The sequence below is a fragment of the Carcharhinus amblyrhynchos genome, unplaced genomic scaffold (genome assembly GCF_965287045.1).
Source record: "Carcharhinus amblyrhynchos unplaced genomic scaffold, sCarAmb.v2.hapA scaffold_833, whole genome shotgun sequence".
Classification (NCBI taxonomy): Eukaryota; Metazoa; Chordata; class Chondrichthyes; order Carcharhiniformes; family Carcharhinidae; genus Carcharhinus; species Carcharhinus amblyrhynchos.
The window spans coordinates 20,329-33,858 of NW_027650573.1; the positions used below are offsets into that span (position 1 = coordinate 20,329).

Sequence of the window (13,530 nt, forward strand, 5' to 3'; positions counted from 1 at the left end):
CCCAGTGAGAGTCAGTGTGTGTGGGACTGTATCCCAGTGAGAGTCAGTGTGTGTGGAACTGTATCCCAGTGAGAGTCAGTGTGTGTGGGACTGTATCCCAGTGAGAGTCAGTGTGTGTGGGACTGTATCCCAGTGAGAGTCAGTGTGTGTGGAACTGTATCCCAGTGAGAGTCAGTGTGTGTGGAACTGTATCCCAGTGAGAATCAGTGTGTGTGGAACTGTATCCCAGTGAGAGTCAGTGTGTGTGGGACTGTATCCCAGTGAGAGTCAGTGTGTGTGGAACTGTATCCCAGTGAGAGTCAGTGTGTGTGGGACTGTATCCCAGTGAGAGTCAGTGTGTGTGGGACTGTATCCCAGTGAGAGTCAGTGTGTGTGGAACTGTATCCCAGTGAGAGTCAGTGTGTGTGGGACTGTATCCCAGTGAGAGTCAGTGTGTGTGGGACTGTATCCCAGTGAGAGTCAGTGTGTGTGGGACTGTATCCCAGTGAGAGTCAGTGTGTGTGGGACTGTATCCCAGTGAGAGTCAGTGTGTGTGGGACTGTATCCCAGTGAGAGTCAGTGTGTGTGGGACTGTATCCCAGTGAGAGTCAGTGTGTGTGGGACTGTATCCCAGTGAGAGTCAGTGTGTGTGGGACTGTATCCCAGTGAGAGTCAGTGTGTGTGGAACTGTATCCGAGAGTTACTAGCTTTGGAAAAAAATGGAACTAATCCTGGACTTACAGTTGCTAAGTGGCGGTTTGTTGATCCAGATGGTGGCTAGTTATTATTCCACTGACACCTGTCTTAATTTTTTAAAGAATCTGTTGTCCCCGCTATGGTGAGAAAAAGGAGACCGAGAGTGACTGGGGCAAGCGATGTGTGGATAAATTTGACATCATTGGAATCACTGGTGAAGGGACATATGGGCAAGTTTACAAGGCGAAGGATAAAGATACAGGTAATTAGTGATTCAGAAACTTGTGCTTTCTACATACAGGAGATCCAGAACATTGTACTTCAAATTTGTGTTTCGATGTTTAAGGTTTGTGATTATGATCCTTTGCGCTTTTCTTGATGAGAAATGCCATTTTGGTGTTAATGATGCCTGACTGTTTCTCTCTGCTGTGAGCAGTCTGCTGCATTTTTCTGCTGTGCAATGTAGTTTTTGAGTCTGCTGCCATCACCTTTTGTAGAAATGGTGAGCTAGTGAACACATTCATTCTGTACTTTCAGCTCTTTCACCTGTCTGAGCTGGCTGGGACTGCCATTTGATCCCATGGCACTTGTGTATGGATCTCCTCAATCTATGTTAAGTCCATGATATAGTGTTACCCCAATTCTTGAAAGGCCCATGTTTAAAATACTTATATTGGGCAAAAGAACATAATGGCTTTATGCCTTCATTTCCATTTCAAGTTGCTAGTTAAAGCGTTTTAAGCACTCCGTATCTTTTGGACCCCAGAAACAGCTATGCTTACTTGTTGGTTCACACCTCATTAAGATGCACTGAATACAAGAATAACCATAATGAAGTAACAGACGGTTGGTGCTTAGTCACTTTTTGTGCCCCTGACTTTCTGCTCTCCTTCAAATGTTATGAGGTTGGTACTTGTACTAAGCGCTGACTGAAGTTTAAATAAAGGTAGTCCATTCAACAGCAGAGTATTCTCGTGCTGTACCAGCATTCTGTAACAGCATTATGCTGGCTGTTGTATATTGCAGACAACTCAATTTTCTTCATTTGCACCCACCAGAAGCAGTAGAGACTTCTTCCCATGTCACTGGCTGTCATAAATTGGAGACTCTTTCTCTTCTAATAGGCGAGATGGTTGCTCTTAAAAAGGTACGGCTGGATAACGAAAAGGAGGGATTTCCGATCACGGCCATTCGAGAAATCAAGATCCTTCGTCAGCTCAATCATACCAGTGTGGTCAACATGAAGGAAATTGTAACGGACAAACAAGATGCACTGGACTTCAAAAAAGACAAAGGTAGATGTTAATGTGAGGAGTGAATGTTATTTCATCCTCGTAAACAAAATGTTACGTGTCCACTTTCACTTCCCAATTATTTACAATGCAGTTAATACAAATTTGTTTACTCTTTAATTTAAAAATAAGAAACAGGAGCGTAAGCCATCTGGCCATTCAAGCCTGTCCCATCATTTAATAAAATCACGGCTGATCCTTAACCTTAACCCCATTTTTTCACACATTACATGTACCACCTGATTCCTTCACAAACTAATAACCTGTTGATTTCAGCTTTGAGAATGCTGAACAATCCACAACCCTCTGAGGTACAGGATTCTGAAGATTCACAATGGTCTGAGTGAAAATAGTTCTCCTTATCTCAGTCCTGTTCCCTTTCCCCCAACACTGAGACTAGCGATCCATGAATCGAAGCCTGTTTCCCACGCCACCCTGTGAGGCATGCTTTTAACTGATTTGTTTGATCCTATTCTAAGTATGCAATGCAGTGATTATTACCTATGCATTTTAATTCAAACCCTAACTGCTCAAAGTACCCTTAGTAAAACTTCATTCCTCATTCTGTCGCTGTGATTGTGATGATTACAACTGGTTTTCTTCCTCTTATTCAAAATTCTTCTCCTGCCGCGATTAGATTTCTTTAACTCACAAGCAACACAATCTACAGAGCCCCACTGTGTAGCCCAGGCTCTCGACTATACTGTCCACTATAACTAACACATTCCTTTTCCTGCATGAACAGCCATTTGCACTGTAACACTGTGTTAGGGTTTCTCATCAACCTGAAGATTTTGCCTTCACCCACGCAAGTAGCAAGAACATCTTGCCTGTTGGATATTGACTGAGGCTGAGATTCCTCCAGCACTGCACCTGAGGTGCTCTTACTGCTTGAATTGCAGGCGCACTCTCCTGTCCTTGAACACTAACCAGACCTTTATCATTTTTTAACTTAAGGGCTGTCTCTACAGCTTGGATCAATGTGTCCAACAACCTTTCCCTTCCCTAATGCTCCACAATGCCTGCACTCACACCAGTTCAACAATTTTGAACTGAAGTTCCTTGCGATGTAGTCTGTACTGTAGATGTGGTTGTCTGGTGTTGCAGTTTCTCCCTAATCTTCCATGTACTGCAGTTCCAATGCATTGGCATTCCTGTATAACCTTGTTTTATTTATTTAATTAATTCATCTATGTATTTAATTAACTTGGCTTATAATTTTAGTCAAAATTTGTTATTTGATCTAGCAGTCGCTTGGTAGTGCAGAACTTGAATATAGCTGAAAAGAAGGTCATGTTGTTAAAACTTTTTATCTAGCACTTACCAGCCAATCAGCACCCTTTTCTTTTGTGGCATAAATTGCTGTGATTATTTGCGATTTGGTATTCCTGAGGAGGGAAGATGAAAAACTTGAGCAATTGTCTCACTTTTCAGCAGTATGTGATCTAGCTTGAATTATAAGTGGGTTAAATATTTTCCTGTACTGTAAACCACCACACATATTGGAGATAAAAAGCAGCAAATCTTTCCCCGTCTGCACCATATTCCCACTCTCACCAAATCCCCAAACTTTACACTTTGTGATGCATTACATTTAAGACCACTTGGGCTCACCACTTACTTGACATCTTTGCAGAGTCATGCTGTGGAACTTGTTGGGGCAGTAATCAGGTTGCAGCTGTGGTTGTAATGGCCAGTGTTGGTCTCTGGGCCGTGACTGTGGGGACCTGGGCCCAGTATTCAGGTCATATGCGTGTGGGCTGCAAGAAGCTTGTCAACAGTATAGCTGCTCATTTATGAAGGCAAAGTATACGGAAATTGGATCATTTTGAAGACGAATATATGAGTACTTTCGCAGTACTGATATAACAGTAATGTGACAAAGAAGATCAAAGTTCAAATTCATTAAAATAAACTGGCAAAAGTTTTATTTAATTCAACAATATTAGAATAACAGGAAACAGCAAAAAGATATTTTTTCAATGGCAAGTTTACAAAAACTCCATAATAATGTACGCTGCATTATGTAACATTCATCACAGAAGCATTTGTGACGTTGAAGACACTTTGCAAAAACACACAATGATTCAAACATTAACCATTTCCCATTGTAATCATGTGAGTGGAATGCTATCAAATGGATGACCAGAGACCCTACTTCAAAAGGGAAATGAACAGGAATGGTCGGGACTTCATTTTTGCATCAATTTATCCTGAGAACAGTTGTTACTCACTTGGACCTGCTATAACAAACCCTTACTGTGGATTTGCCAGTACATGGTGATGTATCCATATCTTTTTATATTTACTGGTCACACCCTGATCACATTGTTTTCCTAGCAGACTGTTTGTTTCAACTGCCTCTAATGAATGATCTTAATTGCTTGAAGTTCATTTTGAATGTCACATATTGATGTGCACCTTTGGTGAGGACTACAGTTTAACTGAACTGTCGCAAAGAAAATACTGCATTGATGGGTGCAGTGTTATTTCAGTTATAGCTATTGCATTCTAATAAATGATAAAACAATTTTAATGTGCTTCCCTTCACCATTCATAAAAGGCCAATTTCTAACTTCATCAGTTTAATCACTCCAGTATTGAAACAAAATGCTTGCATGGAAATTTATGAAGTTCACGCCATCCATAAAATGGTGCAGCCTCCGCACAGCTCACTCACCTCTCCCAAGAAAGAGAGAAAAACTTAAAGGTTAATGTCTGATTAAATACTTCATCTAGCATTGCCAGCATTTAAGTGTCGGTGAGAGAGGCCCACACCAAGCGGCTCACCTGGCATCTTTCCTCGTGTGGACTGGTGTTGGGTTGAGGAGGAACCCTTCTTAATGGTCCCTCCTGCTAAATGTAACAGCAATTCCCAGTTCCCCTGCATACACCCTTTCCACCCCACCCTCCTCACCTTGGCCACCCTGCTTGTCCTGAGCAAGACTTCAGAGTCACCTGCATTGCATCCTTCCTTTTGGCCACCAATTGGCTAGCAGCTCTTTGAGGCAAGGCTTCCTGTTTGTGAGGGGCGAAAGTCCCATCTTAACTCAGTTACCTGCCAGTCAGGATAGCCACTGGGGATGGCTCCTCTCCCCCCCACCCCAACCTTTCAACTATTTTTGGAGGGGTGTGTGGTGAGGAGACAATGTCCACCTGGAGATTGGGTAATCTTTAAATTCTCAGATTTGTGACTAATTTGCCAGAAATGTCTCCTTTTGGAACTCTTCAAGCATTCTATCAACAGAAAGGAATGAATAGGCAGTTAATCCATTTCTGATAGTGGTGAGCCAACCCTGGGAGAACTCCTGAACTGCTGTCATTGGATCATCAGGTTTAATTTTTTAAATTTAATTTTTCATGGGATGTGGATGTCCGTGGATAGACCAGCATTTCTTGCCCATCCCTCATTGTCCTTAAACTGGATGGCTTGCTTGGCCATTTCAGAGGGTAGTTAAGTATCAGCCACATTGCTGTGGATCTAGAAACCAGAAGCAGAAGTAGGCCATTCGGCCCATCGAGCCTGCTCCGCCATTCATCTTGATCATGGCTGGTCATCAAATTCAATATCCTGAATCTCCCTTCCCCTCGTATCCCTTGATCCCTTTAGTCCCAAGAGCTATATCTAATTTCTTTTTGAAATCACACAACATTTTGGCCTTAATTATCTGTGGCAGTGAATTTCTCCTCAAATCAGTCCTAAAAAGTTTACTCCTTCATCTCAAACTATGATCCTAGTTCTGGACTCTTGCATCATTAGGAACATTCTTTCTGAATCCACCCGGTCTAATCCTGTTAGAATTTTATAAGTTTCTGTGAGATCCCCTCTCACTCTTCTAAATTCCAGTGAATATAATCCTATGACCTAGTCTCTCTTCATATGACACCCCAGGAATCGGCCTGGTAAACCTTTGCTGTACTCCCTGTATAGCAAGAATATCCTACCTCAGATAAGGAGACTGAAACTGCACACAATACTCCAGGTGTGGCCTCACCTTCGCCCTATACAATGCAGTAAAACATCCTATCCCTATGCTCAAATCCTCTCATTATGAAAGCCAACATACCATTTGCCTTCTTTACTGCTTGCTGTACCTGCATGCTTACTTACAGTGACTGATGTATGAGGACTCGTTGAGTATCCACCTCACTCAATTTACACCCATTCAAATACTAATCTGTCTTCCTACTATTGCTAACCTCACATTTATCCACATTATACAGATGCTCACACATTCAGCCAGTCCAAATCATGCTGAAGTATCTCTGTATCCTCCTCACAGCTCACCTTCCTACCCAACTTTGTATCATCTGCAAATTCGGAGATATTGCATTCAGTTCCCTTTTCCAAATCATTAATATATAATATGAACAATTGGGGTCATAGCACAGATCCCTGAGCAACCCCACTAGTCACTGACTGCCAATCAGAAAAAGATCCATTTATGCCAACTCTTTGCTTCCTATCTGCTAACCAGCTTTCTATCCATCTCAAAACATTATCTGCAATCCCACGTGCTTTAACTTTACATTGAGGTCTGCTTTATGAGACCTTGTGGAAAGCCGTCTGAAAGTCTAAATAAACCACATCCACTGGTTCTCCTTGGTCAACTCTACTAGTTACATTCTTAAATAATTCCAATAGATTTGTCGAGCATGATTTCCCCTTTGTAAATCCATGCTGACTGTGTATGATTATCCCACTGCCTTCCAAATGCTGAGTTATGAAATCCTTGATAATAGACTCTAGCAACTTCCCCTGTACCGACGTTAGGCTCACTGGTCTATAGTTCCCTGTTTTCTCTCGACCTCTCTTTTTGAATAGTGAGCTTACATTAGCTACCCTCCAATCTACAAGAACTATTCCAGAGTCCAAAGAATTTTGGAAAATAACCACCAATGGATCTACTGTTTCCAGGGCCAGTTCCTTAAGTACTCTGGGTTGAAGATTATCAGGACCTGGAGATTTATCCACCTTCAATCCCACCAATTTCCCCAAAACCATTTCTCTGCTAATGCTGATTTCCTTCAGCTCCTCATTAAAACATGTTTCTCTTAGAACTTCTGGCACATTATTCATGTCTTCCTTTGTGAAGACTGAAACAAAGTACAAATTTAATTTCTGAGCCATTTCTTTATTTCCCGTTAAGGATTTTCCCATTTCTGACTGTAGGGAGCCTACATTCGATTTTGTCAATCTTTTTCTCTTTACGTACCATGAGAAACTTGTACAGTCAGATTTATGTTCCCCACTAGGTCACTTTCATACTCTATTTTCCCCTTCTTAACCAATCCCTTAGTGCTCCTTTGCTGAATTTTAAATTGCTCCCAATCCTCAGACCTATTGCTTTTTTTGTACTTTGTATGCTAGTGTCTGGAGTTACTTATAAGCCAGACATGCCAGATTTCTCCCCTGTGGATAATAATGAATCAGATGGGTTTTTATGACAATTGATCGTAGTTTCATGATCACCATTATTGAGTCTAGATTTCAATTCCAAATTTTATTAATTGAATTTAAATTCTATTACCTGTCATGGTTGAATTTGGACTGGTGTTGCCGGATTATTATTCCAGTGACATGACCACCATCTGTAACAAGTGTTGTGATCTGAACAATGTCAATGTGGCGATTCTTAGTATTTCATTGATTCAGATAATGGGCTTGAGGCCCAAAGTGGGTTTTGAACCCATAGTAATGGGTTTATAGAGTTCTGCGATTCCGCCTAAGTTAAGCTAACTCATAAGGGAGTCAGTATTTTAAAACATCAGCAGTATTTGTGAACCCTATGCTAATTATGCAAGAAACTTTCTCCCATATTTCTCTGTGCCTAGTAAAGGATGGCAGTAACCATTTGCTTGCTCATGTTGTCTCTATTATTAATCTAACAGGAGCTTTCTACCTGGTGTTTGAGTACATGGATCATGACTTGATGGGTCTGCTGGAATCGGGGCTGGTGCATTTCACTGAGGACCACATCAAGTCTTTCATGCGGCAACTAATGGATGGTCTGGATTACTGTCACAAAAAGAATTTTCTGCATCGTGACATCAAGTGCTCCAACATCCTCCTCAACAATAGGTATGAACGTGTGGGGCGAGTTCGGGATGGCGGGTGTACTTGGTGGGATGGAAGGTTAGTTTTGGGGGAGTTAGTTTTGGGGCTTTAGTTTTGGGGGGGTTTAGTTGGGGGGATCAGTGTACGGGATTTAGTTTGGGGGATTTAGTTTAGGGGGATTTGAGGGTGGTTAGTTAAGAGGTATAGTTTGGGGGGTTAGTTTACAGGAGTTTGTGGGGGTTTAGTTTAGGGGATTTAGTTGCGGGGGGGTTTAGTTTAGGGGGTTAGTTAGTGGTGTATGGGATGGTTTATTCTGGAATCTGCTCTCTGGCTGATTGTTCTCTTTATCTGGGAGTGGTTACTGGGGGTGTCGGGAAGTTTGGCTGTTGGGGTTTAGTGTTGTTGCTGTGATTTGTATGGGTATCTCTGGTTGACGTGCTATTCCCTCTTTCCAGTGGACAGATCAAGTTGGCAGATTTCGGTCTGGCACGATTGTACAACTCGGAGGAGAGGTGAGCTGCAGAAATTGTGTAATATTGCTGTCTTTGTGTGGGTAAACGCCTCCTGGGCTGGGTAAACGCTCCCTGGGCTGGGTAAACGCCTCCTGGGCTGGGTAAACGCTCCCTGGGCTGGGTAGACGCTCCCTGGGCTGGGTAGACGCTCCCTGGGCTGGGTAGACGCCCCCTGGGCTGGGTAAACGCTCCCTGGGCTGGGTAAACGCTCCCTGGGCTGGGTAAACGCTCCCTGGGCTGGGTAAACGCCCCCTGGGCTGGGTGAACGCTCCCTGGGCTGGGTAAACGCCCCCTGGGCTGGGTAGACGCTCCCTGGGCTGGGTAGACGCCCCCTGGGCTGGGTAGACGCCCCCTGGGCTGGGTAAACGCCCCCTGGGCTGGGTAAACGCTCCCTGGGCTGGGTAGACGCTCCCTGGGCTGGGTAGACGCTCCCTGGGCTGGGTAGACGCTCCCTGGGCTGGGTAAACGCCCCCCTGGGCTGGGTAAACGCTCCCTGGGCTGGGTAAACACCCCCTGGGCTGGGTAAACGCTCCCTGAGGCCAGGTAAGACTCTGTATGATCATGGCTGATCTCTCATCCTAAATCCACTTCCCTGCCATTTCGCCATAGTCCTTTTTTCTGCTTTTCATCAAATATTTATCTATCTCTTTCTTGAATCCCTTGATTGATTCTGCATCCACTGCACTCTGAGGCAGTGACTTCCATAGATTCACAACCCTCTGTGAGAAGTAGCCTCTCCTTATCTCTATCTTGACCCTCCTCCCTTATACTCTACAACTACGACCTGTTGTCCTAGACTGCTCTAGAAGGGGGAACCTTTGGTTAACATAACATAATATTTGGTTATGTTAATAAACAGTCCGGATTTACTAAACTATCTCTGAAGTCAGTAAATAGACTCTCTTTCCATTAGGAATGAGCCAAACTGAGCTTATCCATTGAGAGTGGATAATACAGCATCAAGGATTTCTGCTTCCCTGTACCCTATGTGGAACCGGGGACTGAATTAATACTGTGCTAATGTCAGTTGACTCGGAAGTTCGAGTTGTAACCTTTGGGAATCAGCATTAAGTCTAGTTTGAATTGTCTCCATGGCGAAGACAGAGGGCTACTTCTGGACCCCTTGAACCTTCTCATGTGTGCCTGTAAATTGGCATACAGCAACTGAGACTGTCTTTGTTATCAAGGCTGCATTTGACCAACTGTGGAGGAACCTCAGCAAAACTGGAATCACTGACACTCAGGGAAACCTCTCCACTGGTTTGAATCATATCTAGCACGAAGGAAGATGATTGTGTTTGTTGAAGCCAGTCACCTCATTCCCAGGATGTTGTTGCAGGAGTTGCTCAGGATAGTGTTCTTGCTCAACCACCTTTAGTTCCTTCATCAATGACCTTCCCTCTATCTTCATATTGGAAGCGTGCACGTCACTGATGATTACACAATGTTCCGTACCATTTCTGATTGTTCAGATATACAGCAAAACCTGGAAAATGCAATAACATCAGAAATTGGGGCAGAAATGGTCCATTGAGTCTGTCTGGCATTCATAATGGCTGATCTTGGGTTCAATTCCATTTTCCATTTCTCCCCTCCCCTGCCCAATATCCCTTAATTCCCTGAGACCACGGGTGGGATTTTACAGCCTTGCTTGAGTGAGACTAGAAATTCCTGCCTGAGGTCAACGGAGATTTCCGTTGCCGGAACCTCGCCCACTCTGATTCCATAGCAGGTGAGGTGGTAGAGTTCCCAGCCCATGTTGCTGTCTATTCCAACCTTAAATATGTTCAAAAACACCCACAACTTTCAGGGGTAGAGAATTCCAAAGTTCACAAACCTTTGAGTGAAGTAATTTTTCTTGATTACAGTTGGCCCCTTATCGTAAGACTGTGCCCCTGTGTTTTTGACTCTCCAACGAATGGAAACAGTTTCTCTGCATCCACCCGATCAAACCCCCCTCAGAATCCTGTCGGTTTCTGTGAGATCATCTCAACATTTTTCTAAACTCCAGAGAATATAAACCCAATTTACTCAGCCTCTCATCGTTGGATAACCCCCTCATCCCAGTGAACCAATCTAGTGAACCTCGCTGTACTCTCTCCAGTGCCTGGATATCCTTTCCTAAATGTGAAGACCAAAACTGACACAGTGTTCCAGATGTGGCCTCTCCAAATCCCTGTAAAACGGCATCAAGACTTCTTTATTCTTGTATTCCAATCCCCTTGCACCAAAGGCTAACAAGTCATCTGCCTTCCTAATTACTTGCTGCATCTGCATGCTAACTGTATGTTCTTGTACAAACACACCCAAGTCTCTTTGACCATCAACATGAACAAGTTTCACACCTTTTAAAAATATTCTGCTAATCTATTCTTATGACTAAAGTGAATAAGTTCACACTTCCCTACATTACATTCCATCTGCCATCTTGTTGTCATTCACTTAATCTGTCTATGTCTCTTTACAGCCCCTCTGTGTCCTCCCCACAGCTTACCCTCCAAACTACTTGGTATCATCAGCAAATTTTGATACATTGCCCTCTGTCTCTTCAACTAAGTTATGAATGTAGCTTGTAAGTTGCTGAGGCAGCCCAGCATTGATCGTTGCAGCATTCCGCTAGTCTCAGCCTGCTGATGAAAGAGCGCCACTGATGCCCACTCTCTGCTGCTTATCTGTTAACCATCCTCTATCTGTGTTAAAATACTATCCTCAATCCCATGAGCCCTTATCTTGCCTATTAACATTTTGTGTGGCACCCTATCGAATGCCTTTTGGAAATCCAGGAATACTATATCCACTGGTTCCCCTTTATCTGTTTAAAAATAAAGGATAACCCATTTAAAACAGAGATATGGGGAGATTCTTTCTCTCAGAGGGTTGAGAGTCTTTGGAACTCTCCTTCAAAAGGTGGCGGAAGCAGAGTCTTTATATATTTTTAAGCCAGAGATAGACTCTTGATAAGCAAGGCGTGAAAGGTTATTGGGATAGGTGGGAACGCAGAGTTGAGGTTACAATCAGATCAGCCATGATCTTTCATCGTAAGCAAGAACAAAGAAATTAAAGCACAGGAACAGGCCCTCTGGCCCTCCAAGCGTGCACCGCCAGTGCTGCCTGACTGAATTAAAACTCCCTACCCGATCTTATTTAATGCTAGAACAGGATTGAGGGGCCGAGTGGCCTACTCTGCCTAATTCATACGTTTGTAGGTATTTATCTGCTTTACCAGTTACAGCCTCAGAAAACATGTTTTATTGATTTGTCAAATCGGATTTCCCTTTGGTTAAACCATGTTAACATGTTCTAAATGCATTAGTAAGAGTTCCTTATTAATAAATTCCAGCATTTTCCAAACAACTGATGTTCAGATTACTGGCCTGTAGTTCACTGGTTCCTCTGTCCCTTTTTTCTTGAAAAGTGGTGCAAAATTTGCCAACTTATACTCTAATGGGCCATTCCCAAATCTAAGAAATTTTAGAAAATGGTAGTTAGCACATCCACTGTTTCTGCAGCTGTCTCAGAACCTTATGGTGAAGGCCATGTAGTCTTGGGGATTTAGAAACATAGAACAGTACAGCGCAGTACAGGCCCTTCGGCCCTCGATGTTGTGCTGAGCTATGTCCAAACCAGGATCTATGTACTGACCCCTGTGGTACTCCATTAATCAAAGCCTGCCAGTGAGAATGATCCATTTGATTTGATTTATTATTGTCAGATGTATTAGTATACAGTGAAAAGTATTGTTTCTTGCGCACTATACAAAGCATATCGTTCATAGACAACGGAACGAGAGAGTGCAGAATGTAATGTTACAGTCATAGCTAGGGTGTAGAGAAAGCCATAGAGTGGTTGTAATGAGTTGTTTTTCAAACTAGAGGCCTGTGACCAGCGGTGTGCCTCAGGGATCAGTGCTGGGTCCACTGTTTTTTGTCATTTATATTCATGATTTGGATGAGAATATAGGAGGCATGGTTAGCAAATTTGCAAATGACACCAAGATTGGTGGCATTGTGGACAGTGAAGAAAGTTATCTTCAATTGCAATGAGGATCTTGATCAATTGGGCCAGTGGGCTAATGAATGGCAGATGGAGTTTAATTTAGACAAATGCGAGGTGATGCATTTTGATAGATTGAACCAGGGCAGGACTTACTCAGTTAATAGTAGGGCTTTGGGGAGAGTTACAGAACAAAGAGATCTAGGGGTACATGTTCATAGCTGCTTGAAAGTGGAGTCACAGGTGGACACAGTGGTGAAGAAGGCATTTGGCATGTTTGGTTTCATTGGTCAGAACATTGAGTTGGGACATCTTATTGAAATTGTACAAGACATTGGTAAGGCCACACTTGGAACACTGTGTACAGTTCTGGTCACCCTATTATAGAAAGGATATTATTAAACTAGAAAGAGTGCAGGAAAGATTTACTAGGATGCTACTGGGACTTGTTGGATTGAGTTATAAGAAGAGGCTGGATAGACTGGGACCTTTTTCTCTGGAGTGTAGGAGGTTGAGGGGTGATCTTATAGAGGTCTATAAAATAATGAGGAGCACAGATCAGCTAGTCAATGTCTTTTCCCAAAAGGGAAGTCTAAAACTAGAGGGCATAGGTATAAGATGAGAGGGGAGAGATACAAAATGCCCAGAGGGGTAATTTTTTCACAAAGAGGGTGGTGAGTGTCTGGAACAAGCTACCAGAAGTAGTAGTATAGATGGGTACAATGTTGTCTTTTAAAAAGCATTTAGATAGTTACATGGATAAGTTGGGTATAGAGGAGTATGGGTCAAATGCTGGCAATTGGGATTAGCTTAGGGGTTTAAAAAAAGGGTGGCATGGACAAGTTGGGCTGAAGGGCCTGTTTCCATACTGTAAACCTCTATGTTCCAGTCAAAACCAACCCTATAACCAATCCTGTAAACAGGTTTGGCACAGCAGACGCATGAGAACACCATCACCTCCAAGCTCCCTTCCAAGCCACGTGCTATCCTGACTTGGAAA

The 13,530-nt window shown here is 43.1% G+C and overlaps 1 protein-coding gene across 1 annotated transcript in view; it reads left to right on the forward strand.

The window, feature by feature from the left end:
* The window catches only part of LOC145340196 (cyclin-dependent kinase 12-like), a gene marked incomplete at its 5' end in the record, with an annotated part of 55,410 nt that overhangs the window by 14,117 nt on the left and 27,763 nt on the right, over positions 1 to 13,530 (forward strand). The window contains 4 exons of the mRNA XM_080184625.1: positions 798 to 937; positions 1,800 to 1,970; positions 7,860 to 8,049; positions 8,481 to 8,537. Of these exons, the coding sequence (XP_080040751.1) occupies positions 798 to 937; positions 1,800 to 1,970; positions 7,860 to 8,049; positions 8,481 to 8,537 (558 nt within the window). The remainder of the gene's footprint in view (positions 1 to 797; positions 938 to 1,799; positions 1,971 to 7,859; positions 8,050 to 8,480; positions 8,538 to 13,530) is intronic.